We start from the raw sequence: 16,661 nt of genomic DNA, 5'->3' as shown, positions 1-16,661 counted from the left end.
ATGGGTAAACAGGCAGTGGCAAAGGCCACAAAGCCTTCCTGTCCTCCATTTTCCTCCTTATTGCATTTGCTTTGATTTTTTTAATTGCTGCTCTTTCCTGAGATGGCAATGATAGGCTAGTTGGATGGAAAGAGGATTACACTCTTCCACTCCCTGAGAAGTAATTTGTGATTTTAAAGGGGTACTGTCAGGTCAGAAATCATGCGTGTAGGACCATGTGTGTGCAAGTGATAACTCCTGAAATCTTAAAACTGAAACAGCTGCACAAATCTAATTTAATAGTTGCCATTTGCTGCTCTGGGTACATCCCTCCCCCAGACTCTACACACTGTGGGCAAAGGAAAGTGGTAGAGCTGTGGTTTGGATCTCTGTCTGCTTTTAATTGATTCAAATATATTCTGCTTGCAATTGAATGCAGGTGACCAATTGTTTAAAATAGGAAAACGAAAGGGTGAAAAATACCTTTTAGAATTTCAAATAAAGATGCTAAAATTACCCACATCCTAGTAAGAAGCAGTTCATAAAAGGGGAACGTATGTGAGAATTTCAAGCTTAAATTAAGAAGCTAAATCTGTATATAGGCACACAAATAAAGAAGTTTTAGACATGATGCACCAACAACCCTCACAAAACCAGTGGCAGCTGTGTTCTGACAGCCTTAGACTACAACACAAGCAATCCTGTCTCTTTTTAGATGCAGTCAGTTGCTGAAACCTCCTCACATTGGTCATTGTGGTGAGAGAAAACTACTGAAATCTGAAGATAAGGTGTGTATTTGGGAAGTTGTTATTATATATACAGTAGTAGCTAAAAACTCAAATCCTTTTGCCTCACAGGGCCCAATTATCCCTGTCTCAAATTCAGCCCTTATATGAAAATATCTTTAGCATAGAAACACTCACCTATCATGATTCCTGAAAAAGCCAAAATCAAAGCAGCCACCAATGCTGATGTCACTACAGACAAGACCAAGGAGAGAGGGAGATGAACCACTGGCTCAGCTGTAACAGAAGCAGGAGAAGAAGGAATTATGTGTTTGAAATGATCTCTGGCATCTACTTTTTTTCAGACATTTTTCTGCTCTTCCTTCCATTTACTCATCTACTGCTCCTACAGTGTAGGAGCAACATGTAGGAGCATGATCAATTCTCAGGATCAATGACCTTTAGTTCCTCATTGTTTCACTTCTCTCACTTAATATCAAGCTATTAAAACGGATGGTTTGCTATCAAATAATTAAATGTGCCCTCCCTGGGTATAAAAACAAGACCATAGAAACCAGGGGCAGGAGGTGGAAAGAACATTACATTGCCAGGGTTAAAGTGCTGCAGTCACTGCCAAATCACAGGAAAGCAGAAGTAGGACTGCAACGTATCATCTCCAAAATGCATGTAATCCAGGCAGAAAAACTTGGTAGCAGTAAGTGTAGTGCAAGCTGCATTCTCTCGTGGGACCACAGGGCATGCAAAGACAGTCTATTAGGGTTTACTTCACCCTGGCAAAATGATCATGCTTTTTAACCATTTTACATTTAAAAATGGTAGAAATACAGAACAGTTTTCATATGCAAGTGACAAAGCTGAGAGCAAGCTCCTGAAATCCTGGAGATACTTTTATATTTAATATATATTGCTATATATTCATATATATATATGATACTCATATATATATACATATACATAATATTCTTATGTAAATATGAAGGAAACCTAGTAATGGAGCTCTGAGCATGTGGCTTTTAAAGTGCACTTCCAAGTGCAGGCACCATCTTCAGTTTTCCTCAGAAATTTCATATAGAGTCTCTAAATTCACTTTACATGTCCAAATCCACAGGGACTGCATTTTCCTTCACCTCGTACATTTTTTTGGCTTCTTAACAGGATGTAAGTTTAGGTAGAACATTCCTTCAGTGAGTAAACTTTCATGATTTCAGAGCAGATTGTGAGCATCAGCACAACCACTCTCTGACTCTCCTCAGTGCTGCCCAGGATGTCAAATATACTGTAAAGCACAGCAGTGCCTCTGCACTGATGTGCCTATATCCTAGCAAAATAACCCTGTAGGATTATTATACTATAAACCAGCAGGAAAGAAAGTAACATTCAACAGAAGCCAGTTTTGAGGAAGACGAGATAAGGCTTTCAGGCTGTATGAAAGCCCCAGCTACAGATTTTTACCACACATTTTCTGTTTCACATGCTACCCCATACATCTACTTACCTATGCAAGACACACCATCCTCAGCCAACTCTGTGCCTGGCTCACAAAAGCAAATGACTTTCTGAGTCTCAAGATCAACATGGCACTCGTCCATCTCACAGTGACTGCAGTTAAGATGCAGCCTAATATCCACCTCTCCATGCCCCTCTGTCACTAGGCAATGGATGAAAGAAGCTGTGTTAATTACTATAAAGATCATTCACACATTTCCCTCAGGCACTCACAGAAACAGGGGACATGGCAGTCACAGTTGCCAGATGGGGCAGGTGGGCACCGTTTAAGAAACTGATTTCTCCCCACCTTTCACAGCTTCTGTCCTATTCTCATGTATAAAATATCAACCAGCTAAATTAGCCCCACTGCAGCTGAGGTGCACTGGCTCTCTCCAGCAGATAGTCCTACCAGGTTAGAAAGGAGGCTCCTAATGGAAACCTGCCCTTTCACATGACCCATGAGGCTGAACCTTCTCTTTCCTGGTGTTTACTCCCTCTGAGGTCAAACACTGCAATGTTTTCAAAACTTTCTGGTTGAATTTATCAGGCCAGAGTCCATCTGTATTTGAAAATACTTCTGGCTGTTCTAAAGTAAACTTTTTAAAGCAAAAACATTTTTTTTAGTATTTTCTGAACACATCACAAACACATTTAATACACTGACTACTGGGCAGACACATACGGGAATGGCAGGATTTATCACACCCATGTGTGGCTGGGCAGTGCTGCACTGCTTTCTCTAGAAATTCTCTGGTTCAGCCTGGATACTTTGCTGAAGAGTGCTCTAAGGAACGTGTTTGATACTCAATATCAGGTACTTCTGTCTGCTTCTTTCCTAAATTATCTGATCTGCGATGTTCTGTTACCCCTTTCTTTAGCCAAAAATTATTCTGTATGCTGGCAGACTGTATTTTGGGAATTGCTTTCTAATAGCCTCCACCTGCTTTTTTTCTACCATTGCTGCCTATTCTCCATTGCCCTTTGTTATGCTATCTTTGTCTTCTCATGTTCACAGTGACACTAAGCTGCAACCCAAAGACTTCTAAAGTGTCCTGCAGATGCAAACTATTCTTAACATGAAATAAACACAGGAGAAGACTTCTGACCACATGAATACCTTTAAGTGCTGGAGTGTATAAAATACCAATTGGATTAATAAAGGACACACCATCCTCCCCATCCATCTCTGGGTCATTGTCCACTGCAGCATTGCCACCTACATCAAACCAGAAGTTACCTTAACAGACTGAGGCTCATTAGCACTAAAATGCAGATAAACATTGCAACATGCATGACTTCAGTATATTTAGGGAGGCATCCAAATGAGAAAAGAGAATAAAACAAAGTATTTAACATGTAGAGAAGACTTTTCTGAGTTGTGGCATGAACCACTGGTCTTTTATCTCTAGAACCTTAGTTTAATAGCAGCAGCTTATGATCATCAATTTCTTAGCTCTGTTTTTGGCAGACTATTGCAAACTAAGGCACACCTTAGTGCAGAAATTTCACCTTTAACCATTTAGATTCTGTGAAAACATATAAGCCCTTCTTAAAATTAATGTGACCAAGAGATTGAAAAGAGCAGTACCCAAGGGTTAAGCTCAGTACCCTTGCTGATCAGATAGAGGGTATGTGCTGTGTCAGAAAAGAGAATGAATAATTTGATATCCTTCCTCTCCTTTGCACCCTGAAAGCAGGGTCGTCCAGGAGCTGAAGGAATTTATGAGTTGCTCATTTGTGCTTTATGCTCTATTTGGGCATATAGAACATACCAGGAGCAATGTATGTACAATATATGGAACATGTTAGAAGCACAGTATGGGCCACACATATAGTACCACAAGCATGCAAAGATTCCCCCACCCCACCCAAAAAAGGCTTTTCCTGTTTAACCATCTTCAGTGAAAATAAAATTATGTCATGTGAGGCATTCTGTTGGAAAAAGATGCATTACACAGTAACATTGGTACAAAACATGCACTTAATAATTTAAGATCATTGGTTCCTCTCAGAATTTCTAGTCTACCATTTAAACTGTGGAGAACCAGGGGTTAAAAAGCCCACCACAGTGCAATTGGCTGAAGAAACTATGTGGCCCAAGAGATTATGAGTTAGAGATCTTGAACCTGGCCCACACCAGTTATAATCAACATAATACCATCTGACAGCTGTCCTGAGACCTGCAGCATATGAAATTAGCTTCTTGGTGACTGAAGTCAACACTACTGTTGTTAAGAAGGGTCCTGGCTGGCATCCTGAGCTTCTACCCCCAGAGACCACCAGTGCAGGATCAAGGCACAGCCACAGCAGGCAGGGTAGGGGAAGCTGCATCTTTCTCCTGGCATAAAGCCTGTGCCAGTCTCAAGGACCGAAGTCCTCAAAACACAGGTGCTGGCAATGGGAGCACATAAGACTGTGGCTGCCCCTTCTTCAGCACTATAACCCTAAAACAGGAGGCTCAAGATCTTGATGGCACATTTTGCAGAGTGCAGAGCCAGGATTACAGCTGAAGGACTGACACCTGGCTATTTGTTCAAGGGCTAAATGACATAAAAAGGAAAAACACACAGACATACTAGAACATAACATTCAAATATGCTAGCTACAGAAGAATTCTCTATCAGCATTTTGCTGATCATTAGCACTAAAGGAGGGGAAGGGACACCTTGAACATGAAGCCACTTTACCTATATATCCTCCGCCTCCTCCACCTGAGGAGCACCCCCCTCCACCCCCTCCGAAACCCCCTCTTGTCTCCCACCCCCACTTCTTCATGGCCTGGGGGCAGGATCTTCCACCAGTAGCACCTTCCAACAAGGATTTTCCTGACCACAGGAAGGAAGTGTTATCATCCCAGCCACCTCCACCACCTGCAGTTAAAAGAAAAGGCACAGGAAGAGGTTTTTTTGTGTAAAAAATACTGCAGGATCTGCAGAACAAGCATTTCTTCAAAGCATCTCAGCTGAAAGTAAGAATCTCATGCCTTGGTTAGAAAAGGGGATGTGCTATGGTGACCATTCTGTAGGGCTTTTAACCATATTTATCTACTGCACCTCTTTTCACCTACTATGCATGGACATTGCCTACTTCCCAACCACTTTTTTTCTGGCTTAAAGACCCTTCCCTTCCTCTTTGCAGAAAAACCCCACAAAAACCAAAACCAAAAAAACAACCTTTTGAAAAAAACCCTTGGTCAGTTCCTAAGTGGCATAAAAGGAATTTAGTGGAAGGGATCTGCAAACATGCCCCAGCCCCACTCTCAACACAGCATACTCACAACTGACTCACTTTCAGCTCTGCTGGCTGTTCAGTCCAAGGTCTCTTCACAGAGACTTCTAGCCAGGCTGCAATTATGCTCTTTCTGCATAAGCCAGGGAAACTATTAGTATGTCTAAAGACCACTAAATAGTGCAGGAAGCAGGATGGCCACTGCAAACTCCCACATCAAAAAGCAAACTCTTATGAGAGGTGCTACACTACTTCAGGAGAATGTTGTCATTGCTACGGCCACACCACCTCTGACACCCTTACCTAAGCCAAGTATCCTGCACTGTGGGTACTTCCTATTTGCATTTCTTATAATTCCATGTTCCCCCTGAACTGTGTTTTAATGTGTTTTGCTTCACCTCCTTCTGAGGAAGAATCCAGGAGCACCAAATATTCACGAAGGTTTTCTTTAAAAGAAAAAAAATTTCCTTACCTGCAGCTCCTGAATTTCCATTCAACCCTGGAATGGAGGAATCATTCTCCAGCCTTTCTGGATGAAACATGTCTGTTTTGGCCCTGTAGGCCCTGCCACCACCTCCTGCTGCAATTATCAAGGGGACTGGTTCTCCATTCTCCATCTTAACAAAGTCAGAAACAAGGGCAGTGCTCACATTGAGTCAGACATGCAGACAGAAGTTTGACCACATGCTAGTTACTACAAGTTGCACTAAACAGGCACCTACACTGCCCAGCACTAAAAATTACCATTGCATTATTCATGCACCCACATCCAAAAGACTGATGAATAGCACTGGTCCTACCATGTTCTGCAACAGCAAACAGTGGCATCAGAAACTCTATGAATTGTACCTACAGTGCTGATGCCTTATAATATTTTTCTGTGGCGACTTTCATCAACTGAAATAGCTAAGGAACACTGATCTATATAGTATCTTCACTAGTAAAGGACTGCTACACTGGAAGCTGGCTGAGCACGCACTGTTTTGTAGAATTATGTAGAAGCTGGGTGATCGGAACATCTTTTTAACACCTGAACCAGTGCTTGGAATGAATACTATCTCAGATAGCACACGACAGAAAAGATCAGTTGTCCCTAGGTGTAGAGTTCCTAACAAAAACCACACAGGCTATCCTCACCATTTCCTGTCATTGCACCCTGTAGGGCAAATGTGTAGCTGAAATCTAACGTTCTACAATGAGAGATTTGAAAAACGTCCTGGGGAGTTTACCCTTTGCTGTAGAATTACCTTTCAGGATCTCAGCTTCCATTGAAAAAAATCAATTCAAAGCATTTTGTTTGCAAAGGAATCTCCAAGCCACTGAACCAAGTGTGGTTACACCATGTAGCAATTCTAGGTGTGAGGGACCAACTCAGCTCACTACAGTTGTTGACTTGAAATGAAGGATAACTGGAGATCACTTTGTCAACCCTTCCCCAGAGGTGTATAAAGGGTTCTCAGATATTTTGGGCTGCAGTACTAGAGGCAAGTGGCAGGTTGCATTCATGCTGAAGGTGCACAGGGACTATGTTTCCATACCTTAAATATGTAAGTTGCACCTCCTCCACCTCCACCTCCTCCTGCCCACTCATTGACACTTCTGTTCACACGTATCTCTTCTTCAATCACATTGTTCTCTCCAATGCAGACTTTCTGTATAACTTCATTAGTCTGCAAAAAGAAGACCAGTTTTGAATTCTGGTAAAAAAATATCTATGTCCTTGTATACTCACAGACCTTGTAGACCCTTCATCCCAAACAATAAATTGTCCTCCAGTGAAACTGCATAAGCAGAAGCAAGTGAATGCTCTTCTAGGAGCATCTTGGCTTGTACTTCAACCTTTATAAGAAGATTTGTTGCCAGTTTAATTTGAAGCAAGATCAGTGCTGATATCTATTATCATGTAAACCAGTTCCATAAATGTTTAATGTACAAGATGTAGCATAATTCACTGCAAATACTTCCCAGCATTAGCTATATCTGTATTTCACAATCAGGGCATGGGAATAGCTCAGTAATGATGTGACTTGCCCCATGTTATGCAACAGCTGATGTGATGGAGAGACAATCAAAGTTTCTTTACTTGTCTTTCAGTACCCCAACAGCCGGGGCCAGGCAGTCAACACACATCTATCCAGAACTAAGAGGCAATGGTGGTTCATGTAGATGTACCAGAGCTATCTTTAACCTATGTAGCCATAGCATGGACAGTGGCAGTGAGCTCAGCATAGATCAGAGAGCTAATACTTATCTAGACTTCAAGTAAGTTTTGATGTTGATCTAATGCTTACGTCGTAGCAGCAGTTTTACTGTAATTAGCAGTACTTGCTAGCTCAAAGATTACTAAAACAGCTGCAGTCCCACCTGTGATTAGAATGTTGACTTGATGTTAAAGAAAATACCTCACTAAAAAGCTTCCATATTTCCAACTCAGCATTTTCCCCTATCATCAGTTACCATGAAAGGAACCTTAAGCAGGCAAATCACTGAATTCACTGATTTCAAACACAACCTTAAACCATCATTTATAAATATTTCTGGACTATGACCTAACTTTGGTTTTAAATTGGAGCACTAAAGTGCACAACAATCAGTACTCTGCTGTATTTCTAAGTTGTAAGCTTTGCTTCTATCTTATTTTACTGTGTATATTCCATCTCAGTAGCACTATCTTGTGCACACTGAACTCAATATGTGAACAACACTGTAACACAAAAATGTGCAAACAATTTTTATAACAGGATTGACCTCCCACTCCTTTTATTTGACATTTTCTATTTTCATTCAAAGAAGAACCTGAATAAAAGCATCCTCAAGTTACAGATTATTCTGTTGACCATAAAATGTGTTGGAGAATGAATGGCATCCATTTTGTGCATGCAGACTTTCATGTGGAACTAAACAATCCTCCTTTCCCTGCTCTTCCCTCTCCTTAATTGATATGGAGTTGGGTGGGGATGATTAATAAAATGACAAAGTCAGTGACCCAAAGGAACCACTAATTACAATTGAATTTTTTCAAAAATCATTCATGTCAAGGACATAACCGATTACAAACCAATCTAGTAAAAGTCCTTTTTACAAGTTAATGCAATCTCTTTGCTGCAATGAAAGAATTACATTAGCACTCAATAAATTCTAAGATTACAGTGGCCTGAAATTTAATGAGCCCATATATTACAATCAGCTGGAATGTCTCAGTTATAGATGTTAGATGGAAGTTTGAGTTAGGGTATTTCTTATTTTGAAAAGGCTTCATATTAATGGTTTGTTTGTAGGCATGTAAAATTCCAGTTTTAACATTATTTACTTTAGCATCAAGCCTTGAGAATACCTCTTCCTTGTCTAAATCCTTCAACCTTTCTCTGCTGTAACAGACTGCTAAGCTTTCATCTCTTGGATGCCAGGCATCAACAGCTTAGAAATGCACAGCATTGAAATGCTCAGTGCTGTAGGTGAAATTTCATTGGATAATTCTTAGTTTTCTCCAGAAGAATCTCCTATTCTGTCATCCTTCAAAGAATAATTAATGATTATTTAAATGATTAATCGATTGTTGTGTCTGCAAATAGTGGAAGCTGCACTTCTCTGTCATGGCATTTGCAGCAACAATTGGTTAGTAATACAATGGGGCCTGAATGTTGAAGAGGAAGTGAGCACAGTGATGTGGTACTTCATCTTTTCACACCAATGCCCTCCCAGAAAAGCTGTAGCTATCCCTTGAACCATACAACCCAAGCACCGCAAGGATAATGGTTTTCTCTGTAAGCAGACAAAACTTCATGGATTTATAGAAGGGATTAAGGCAAAGCAGAAAGAGCAATCACTTACACTGGGACAAGCATCTTCGCCTTGCTGTCCCACCAAGATATACAAAGTATCATCCTTCTGGAGGTCAAAAATTCCCAGCACAGACACTCCATGGGACCGCACCATGGTGTTTTTCCCTCCTTTCCCACCAGCAGCTCCATAGCCTGAGATGCTGCAGGAAAAAAGAAAACAAGAGTATAGCACCTGAATTTTTCCAGGTAGGAGGAAGGTAGTAGAAGCTACTTCTTGGCACTGAGTGTTTTGCACACCTGAACCATACACAGTGTCACAGTGCTATGCCCTGAAGACCTACACAGCAACTAAATCAAATCACAATACTTGAGGGATGAGGTTCTGCTTTAACTCCTTTCCTGTAGCACCTGGTTGGTCTCTGCCCAGCACAGTCCTTCATGCAAACATCTGCAAGCAGAATGAACCAGCTGTGGTCATTGTGCATCATCAGCCTGGACAGGCTGCGCAGCCAACTCACTTCCAGCCAGCAACTTGCCTTAATGATGAGCATGAAGAACTCCCCTTGTGATACTGCTCCCAGGCTGCCAGCATCAAAGCAACTACTACTGAGCATCAAATACCTCATAAAGCACATTAGTTCCCCACAATGTGACATGATTATGTTCATGTCACTGCTGATAACCAAAGCAATCATTCCTCAGCAAGGCTACACTGAAGCCAGCAGAAAAAGTGATGGACGCAGCACTGGGCTACCCTGAACATATGCTGCTTGAACCTGAAGACTGAGTAGATTTGCAACAGAATTTTGTAATGGCTAATGAGGTACACTATCAGTCACAGCAAGCTGGAATGGCTAATTGGCTGCAAGTAGAGGCCATATTTTTCTGAGAATGAACAGATTTTCCATACAAGCAATGATGTCAGGAAGTTCAGAAGAGCCCACTTTGGCCTCATTCAAAGGCTGCAGAGAAATAAAACCCAATAGTCTCGAGCAGCAATAATTCCTTATTTATTATTGTTTTAACAGATGGGTTATCTTGACTCCAAGTTTTAGCAGGAACCCTTTCCTGAGGCACAACTTTTATTTAACCATATTGGCTCTGAAGATTGAGGCCTCCCTGAGCAGATATAACCAGAATACTGAGCAGCTTTCACTGACTTCCTCTTTTTCTTTTACTGTGGTAACTTGCAGGAACTGAAAAAGTAAATTATGACTTTATGAAAGATGAGGATGAGCAGAGAGAACTAGCTGTGTAAACTGGGGCTGGAGAAAAAAAAAATCTACCTCTTGGTAGACGGGTCATGGGAAACATTAGAGCTAGTTCAGAGTATATGAGAAAATGCAGTCCTTAGACTGGCCAGTTTAGGACATCATTTTGTGTCCTTCTGTGCTGTGTTCCTATGCTACCTTAGAAGAGGGACCTGAGAAGAGAGAGGACTGTAGAAGTGACAACAAATTTGGCATTTAGTAAAACAGACAAAACCCTCTTCTAGAATGTGGCCACTGCATGACATCCTGGTAACTAAACTGGAAAAATATGGATTCTAAGGATGGACCACTTGGTGGATAAGGAACAGACTGGATGGTCACATTCAACCAGTTGGGTCAATGGCTCAGTGTCAAAATGGACACCAGTCTAGAGTGGTGCTCCTCAAGTGTCAGTATTGGACTGGCACTGTTCAACATGCAATGTAGCAGTGGAACTGAGTGCACCCTCAGCAAGTTTGCTCAGAACACCAAACTATGCAGTGAGGCTGACACCCTGGAAGGAAGGGATGCTATCCAGAAGGACCTTGACAGGCATGAGAGGCTGGCTCATGCAAACTTCACAAATTTCAACAAGGCCAAGTGCAAGGTTCTGCACCTGGCTGGAGCAATGCCACACACAGAGACAGGCTGGGTGGACAATGGATTGAAAACATCCCTGAGGAAAAGGACTCAGGGGTATTGGTTGATGAGAAGCTCAACATGAGCTGGCAATGTCCACTTGCAGCCCAGAAGGCCAAATGTAGTGTGGGCTGCATCAAAAGAAGCTTGGCCAGCAGACAAAGGGAGGTGATTCTCCCTCTCTAACCTGCTCTCATGAGACCCCACTTGGAATACTGTGTCCAGTTCTGCAGCCCCAAGCAAAAGAAGGCTATGGAGCTGTTGGATCAAGTTCAGAGGAGAGCCACAAAGATGATCAGAGGGATGGAAGACCTGTCCTATGAAGATAGGCTGAGAGAGTTGGGGTTGTTCAGCCTGGAGGAGAGTACAAGATCTTAGAGCAGCCTTTCAGTACCTGGAGGGGGCTTGCAAGAAAGCTGGAGAGGGACTTTTCAGAAGGGCAGGTAGTGATAGGACAAGGGACAATGGCTTTAGAGTAGAAGAGGGGAGGTTTTGTCTAGATATTAGAAAGAAATTCTTTACTATGAAGGTGGTGAGACACTGAAACAGATCGCCCAGGGAGGTTGTGATTCCTCATCACTGAAAGTGTTCAAGGCCAGGTTGGATGGGGCGTTGAGCAACCTGATCTAGTGGGAAGTGTCCCTGCCCATGCAGAGAGGTTGGAACTAGATGATCTTTAAGGTTCCTTCCAACACAAACCATTCTGTGATGACGATGATTATCTCGTATTTGATTATAGGCCTAGATATGGGATAACAAGACCTTCTGAATGCTTAGAATGAAAGAAAAATCTTATTCTATAGTGCACAAGTCATTGTTATACAATGTGCAGTCCCATGTAAGCAAACCAGATGATTTTGTCCGTATCAGAACTGGAGCATGCAGTACTCCAGTCTTCAAATGAAGCTGCCACTCTATGTGGCAGCCTATCCAGATTTTCACAGATGGTGAGGTTTTCTAGTTTTGGTTAGCTTGTGCTAGGAGAGTTTTGTGGAAAGTTGAGCTTTATGTCTTTGCACTTTAATAATGCATATTCTACCTCCTGTTTATACTATCTATATCCTTCTTATGCAATTATCAGGAATGTAACTTGCTGGTCTACATTACACAGTGCAAAATGCATTGATATGACATAAGGACTGCTTTCTCAAGAGCCCAGCAGCCAGCTGGAGGATTTAATCTCGGGGTCAAGAATACTGGAGATGGCTATCAGGCTAAATTACAGGATCTACAGTGCAGCAGGCCTGCAGGGGAGAGCTAAATACAGGCAGGATCCAGACTCTGGGAAGCCCTGGAATGGATATTGCAACTTGACATTTTCCTAAGGCTATGCTATACAGAGGGACTCTGATACCCCTTCAGCAGCCCAGAATCAGGAAGATGTCAAGTTAATTTAAGCCTGTAATTGTCTTGCCTTTCCCCCAAGCTGTGAATTCTCTACTATAGCCTTAAGAGATGCAGAAGAGAATGTCATTCATTTATATATAGGTTATCAATGTCATTAGAGATATATTACAGAACATAAAAGTCTTTTAGGTCATTTACAGGACTTAAATTTAAGTCCCCCCTGGAGGACCCGTGGTTTATATTGTGTAGCAAAAATCAGTCTAGAGTTGCACTGGAATTCTTGCTCTTCTTGAGCTGTGATATTAAAGAAATGACAGTGCTGTAAGTTTATTGCTCTTCTCTTTTTTGGTTATATTTTATAACATTATTTACTGAATGCCAATCTTGAAAAAGTCCATTCACTTCATGCAACTCATTTTTGGTAGCTGGATAAAATATCATTAATGCTTTTTTTCATTAACATCAATCCTTGTGCTAATAGGCACTCAGGCAGAACTTGTGAGTAGCCTAGCCTAGCCAGTTTTTAAAAATTGCTTTGCAGCAGATTTATGTTAAAGATTGATAGATATCCTCAATACAAATATTTTTTTTCAATAAAAAGAAAAAAAAAAGTTGACAGTAAATTTTAACTTAAATTTGTTAGAAGCCTTCAGTAAAATGTTCTGCTATGAAATGCATTGTAGCATCATTGGCTTCAATAGGGAATGTTGTATTAAAAAACTACCACTAGACATTCACTGATTCAACTGACAGCTTTGCTCACAAGCTGATGAATGTAATGGCTTGATGTTACCATTCAGATACAGTGAACTAACTTCAATTGTACATTTTTTCCCAAAAAAAGAAAAATGAAAAAATGATTGGTGACATCTGATTAAGTCGCATTGTACTTTATCCAATCATCTTCCTTTAAAAGGGGGATTTAAGTGTTAGAACCCTCAGTATCACAGAGCCTAATATTTATGTAGCTGGCTTCCAAAAGCAATTCTACCGTGGTGAGCCAAACTTACAGACTCAACTTACTATACCTAGATTCAAAAAAGTCAAGATGCTGAGCAAAGTTTGATGGAAATTGTCCCATAAGAAATGCTGACATATGACTGAGCCTCCTATACCAGGTGAAGAGTGGGAAAACTCATTCTGATTCCAGAATTCAACAGATAGTGTATAGGATTATGTATGTCCTTTGGCCTGGGGAGGTCAAACCACTTGTTTTTCAGCTACTTATAGAGGTCTTGCAACTTGTAACTATTTAGTCTGAAGATCTGTCTGCTTCAGAATATTGCTTTTCCTTCTCTCTTTCACCAGAAAGTTGCATCTTCCAGCCAACAGATCTGAGACTGGAAAGGCTATAAATCACAGGATCAATGTGAAGTAAAACCTGAGCAGATCTAGCCAAACTTCTGACTATTCTTCATATATGCCTAGCATGTATCTGCAAACAATGAGAGATGTTTCCCTTACCTGTATGTGTTGGTTGCTGGTACTCTCCAGATCTGAATGCCTTGGAGAATCCCTTCAGCTCCCACCATCACGCTGAGGTTGGAGTTCCTGTAGGCATTGTTGCATTGGCTCTGAGTGGGGCCATAGGGTCCGCTGGCACCACATGTTGTGAATAACCAGTGATCTGAAATGAGGACATATACAAGGCATGATTTGAACATCCAGAGATCAAGTAGATCTTTTTATTCACTCTTTCTTGTCAGATGAAGAGAAGAATGTAGCCCCTGAGGATTTAGCCAAAACCAATGTAAAGTTCTTTTAAGAGATGCATAGTGCTATGTATCTCAGTATCTGACTGCTTTTATCCACAGCTCCTGAAAGCCATCACAACTATAAACACACTATTACTTCTTCTAAGCTCCAGAAAGGCAAACATCACAGAAAAGAGTGAAATGCAACACAGGTCACCCAGTTTTGGGGTCTGCTCTCTGGGCTGTTAAAGTGTACGCTCATAACCTCAAGACTGGTGCATTTTCAGCTGCTAGTTTTATATGGGAAAGTAACTGTTAATTAGAGAAAGGCATGTATATACAGTATCATCTCAGTGATTAAAACATAACAATAAACAATTTGCATTTTTAATAATTATTTTCTCACAATAGATTCAAGTTATCATGCAGAAAGTAAAACACCTAAGTGAATTCTGCAAAACGAGCATTCAGCTCTGTATGTTTTAGGCCAGATCTGTGGGTGTAGATCAATGCATTCCTGTTACAGCCATTGTCATCAGCTGGGATCACTAACCCCATACCAGCAGATTTCTAGAACAAGTTATGTAAATTTGTGCCTCAATTTATTTCTTTATTTTAAAATTTGAATATGTGATGCTGAAAAAATGTTATTCTTTTCCTTACAGATTCATTAGTAGGGCCAGTGCAGTTCCAAGACCACAATACTCTTGTAAAAACCATGCTGACACATTTGCTAGCACATCAGGAAATTTGCACCTATATATGCAAACAAACCTAAGATCTAGATGGTAAATAAGTGGATAAAGCATTTTCTGTGCACATTATATGATTTACCATTCATACTAATTACCAAGCTATTATACACAATCTAATAAACTGTTAGTTGATTCCACTGCTGTTAATCAGAAAAGATCTAAAAAACATAATTTCTAAAAATGATGTTGGGCCAGCCCTCCTTATGGTTTTCTCAAATGGCACCCCCAGCTTCCAGTACTGCAGTGCAATACATGCAGTGTCTCTCAGAGATGGTACTAATTAGCTCAGGTAAAGCATTATCTTGAGATGCTTCTTGAAATTCAGAGCTATTGTCTAGATTTGACCTAGAAATGATGGTCTGCATGTGTCTGCATGAGAGGGGCCACCAGTTCTCCTATCACTGTTACTGGAAGGGTTCACCACCAGAAACACAAATAAACACGTTAGTTTAGCCAGGCACAGAGTTTGAATTACTTTTTCAGAAAATAATCCTGAAGCTGAGCTAGATTTCTTCCTATGAAAGTAAGTTCAGTGCACGAAACGGATCAAATAATCTGGCAGGACTATAAGAAATAAAGTGGCTGGTATTTCTGAAAAGACTTTGCAATACAGTCTTGGTTATTCTAAAAAAGCTATGCAAAACTAATACTTTTTGAAAGCTTTCCAGTCTGCTGCTGAGAGAATAATCTCCTCTTTCTTATTGTAAAATCTACACCATCCCTCCTCAAAACCCCTGCAAGAGTCCTCTAGAGATTTTGATATTTTCACTAGTTTTATATGGATACTTACATACTTATTTTACTTATTTCTCCAACTGCAAGTGCCAATATGCAATCTCAAAATTAGTGGATAGCAAATGGAAGTGTTCCCTTGCCATCCTCTGCCTCCAGTGTACCCCCAGAATACAGATAAGGCGGGATAAGCATCTAAGAAACTAAGGTCTAAGAGGTTTGAAAGTAAAATGCTTCAGTAGCTCTTATATCAACAACCCTGCACCAGAAATTACTTATGTTTACTCTTGCAACAAACAAACAAACACCTCAAAATCAAAGCACAATACCACACAAAATAGCAAACAAGAGACTCATTCTGTCAGCTATCACAGTGATTTAATATTGCAATACCCCAGTGGGCTAAGCCACCTGCATGGAAACATATGTTTAGTAAAGTATGCAGGTAAGTGTCTTTGTTTGGAACAATAAGAAGCCATTTGGATGTCTACAGTGAAACATCAAACACATTCCCAAAGGTAGAAGCAGGTGACCTTCAAGGGGACAATAAGCCCAAAACATGAGACACTGAAAATGGAAAACTGGGAGTGATAAAACCTAGGACAGACTACAGCATGTGCATACTCCTGCTATGGTTAAGCCTTAAATTTCTGATTTAATCCCTTTAAATAAACCTATTGCTTTGGTATCTGCTTACCTGGCCTTGGAAAAAGTAACTCTAGATTATTACACATGTAAAACACAGCACAGCTAGACCAGAAACTGGCATCTCTTGACTCCCATTGCGTTCCAGGGACAGGGGATCAACAAACTACATCTATTTCCAAAATACTTCTTAATGGCCCTTTGTTTCCTAAAAGCCTCTTTGTCCTGGTGGAACGGAAGAGAAATGTCCTCCTGATGGGCACATGCCTTCAGATTTGAACTGAAGCAACTAGAATAACTAGAACTTTGTATTTTCTGACTCTTGGACAGACTAGAGTAGGCTCACTCCCAGTGCAGAGGCAGTATCAGAGTAAGA

General features: G+C 40.8%; 1 protein-coding gene across 1 annotated transcript in view; it reads right to left on the bottom strand.

Annotated features, from left to right (window-relative positions):
• The window catches only part of ALK (ALK receptor tyrosine kinase), a 218,750-nt gene that overhangs the window by 18,656 nt on the left and 183,433 nt on the right, over positions 1-16,661 (bottom strand). The window contains 8 exon segments of the mRNA XM_030447537.1: positions 903-1,001; positions 2,221-2,373; positions 3,331-3,429; positions 4,901-5,083; positions 5,914-6,058; positions 6,980-7,111; positions 9,273-9,423; positions 13,924-14,086. Coding sequence (XP_030303397.1) covers positions 903-1,001; positions 2,221-2,373; positions 3,331-3,429; positions 4,901-5,083; positions 5,914-6,058; positions 6,980-7,111; positions 9,273-9,423; positions 13,924-14,086 — 1,125 coding nt within the window.

This window comes from Calypte anna, chromosome 3 (assembly GCF_003957555.1).
Source record: "Calypte anna isolate BGI_N300 chromosome 3, bCalAnn1_v1.p, whole genome shotgun sequence".
Classification (NCBI taxonomy): Eukaryota; Metazoa; Chordata; class Aves; order Apodiformes; family Trochilidae; genus Calypte; species Calypte anna.
The sequence above is the reverse complement of the archived record's forward strand: the minus strand, read 5'-3'. Positions and strand labels throughout refer to the sequence as shown.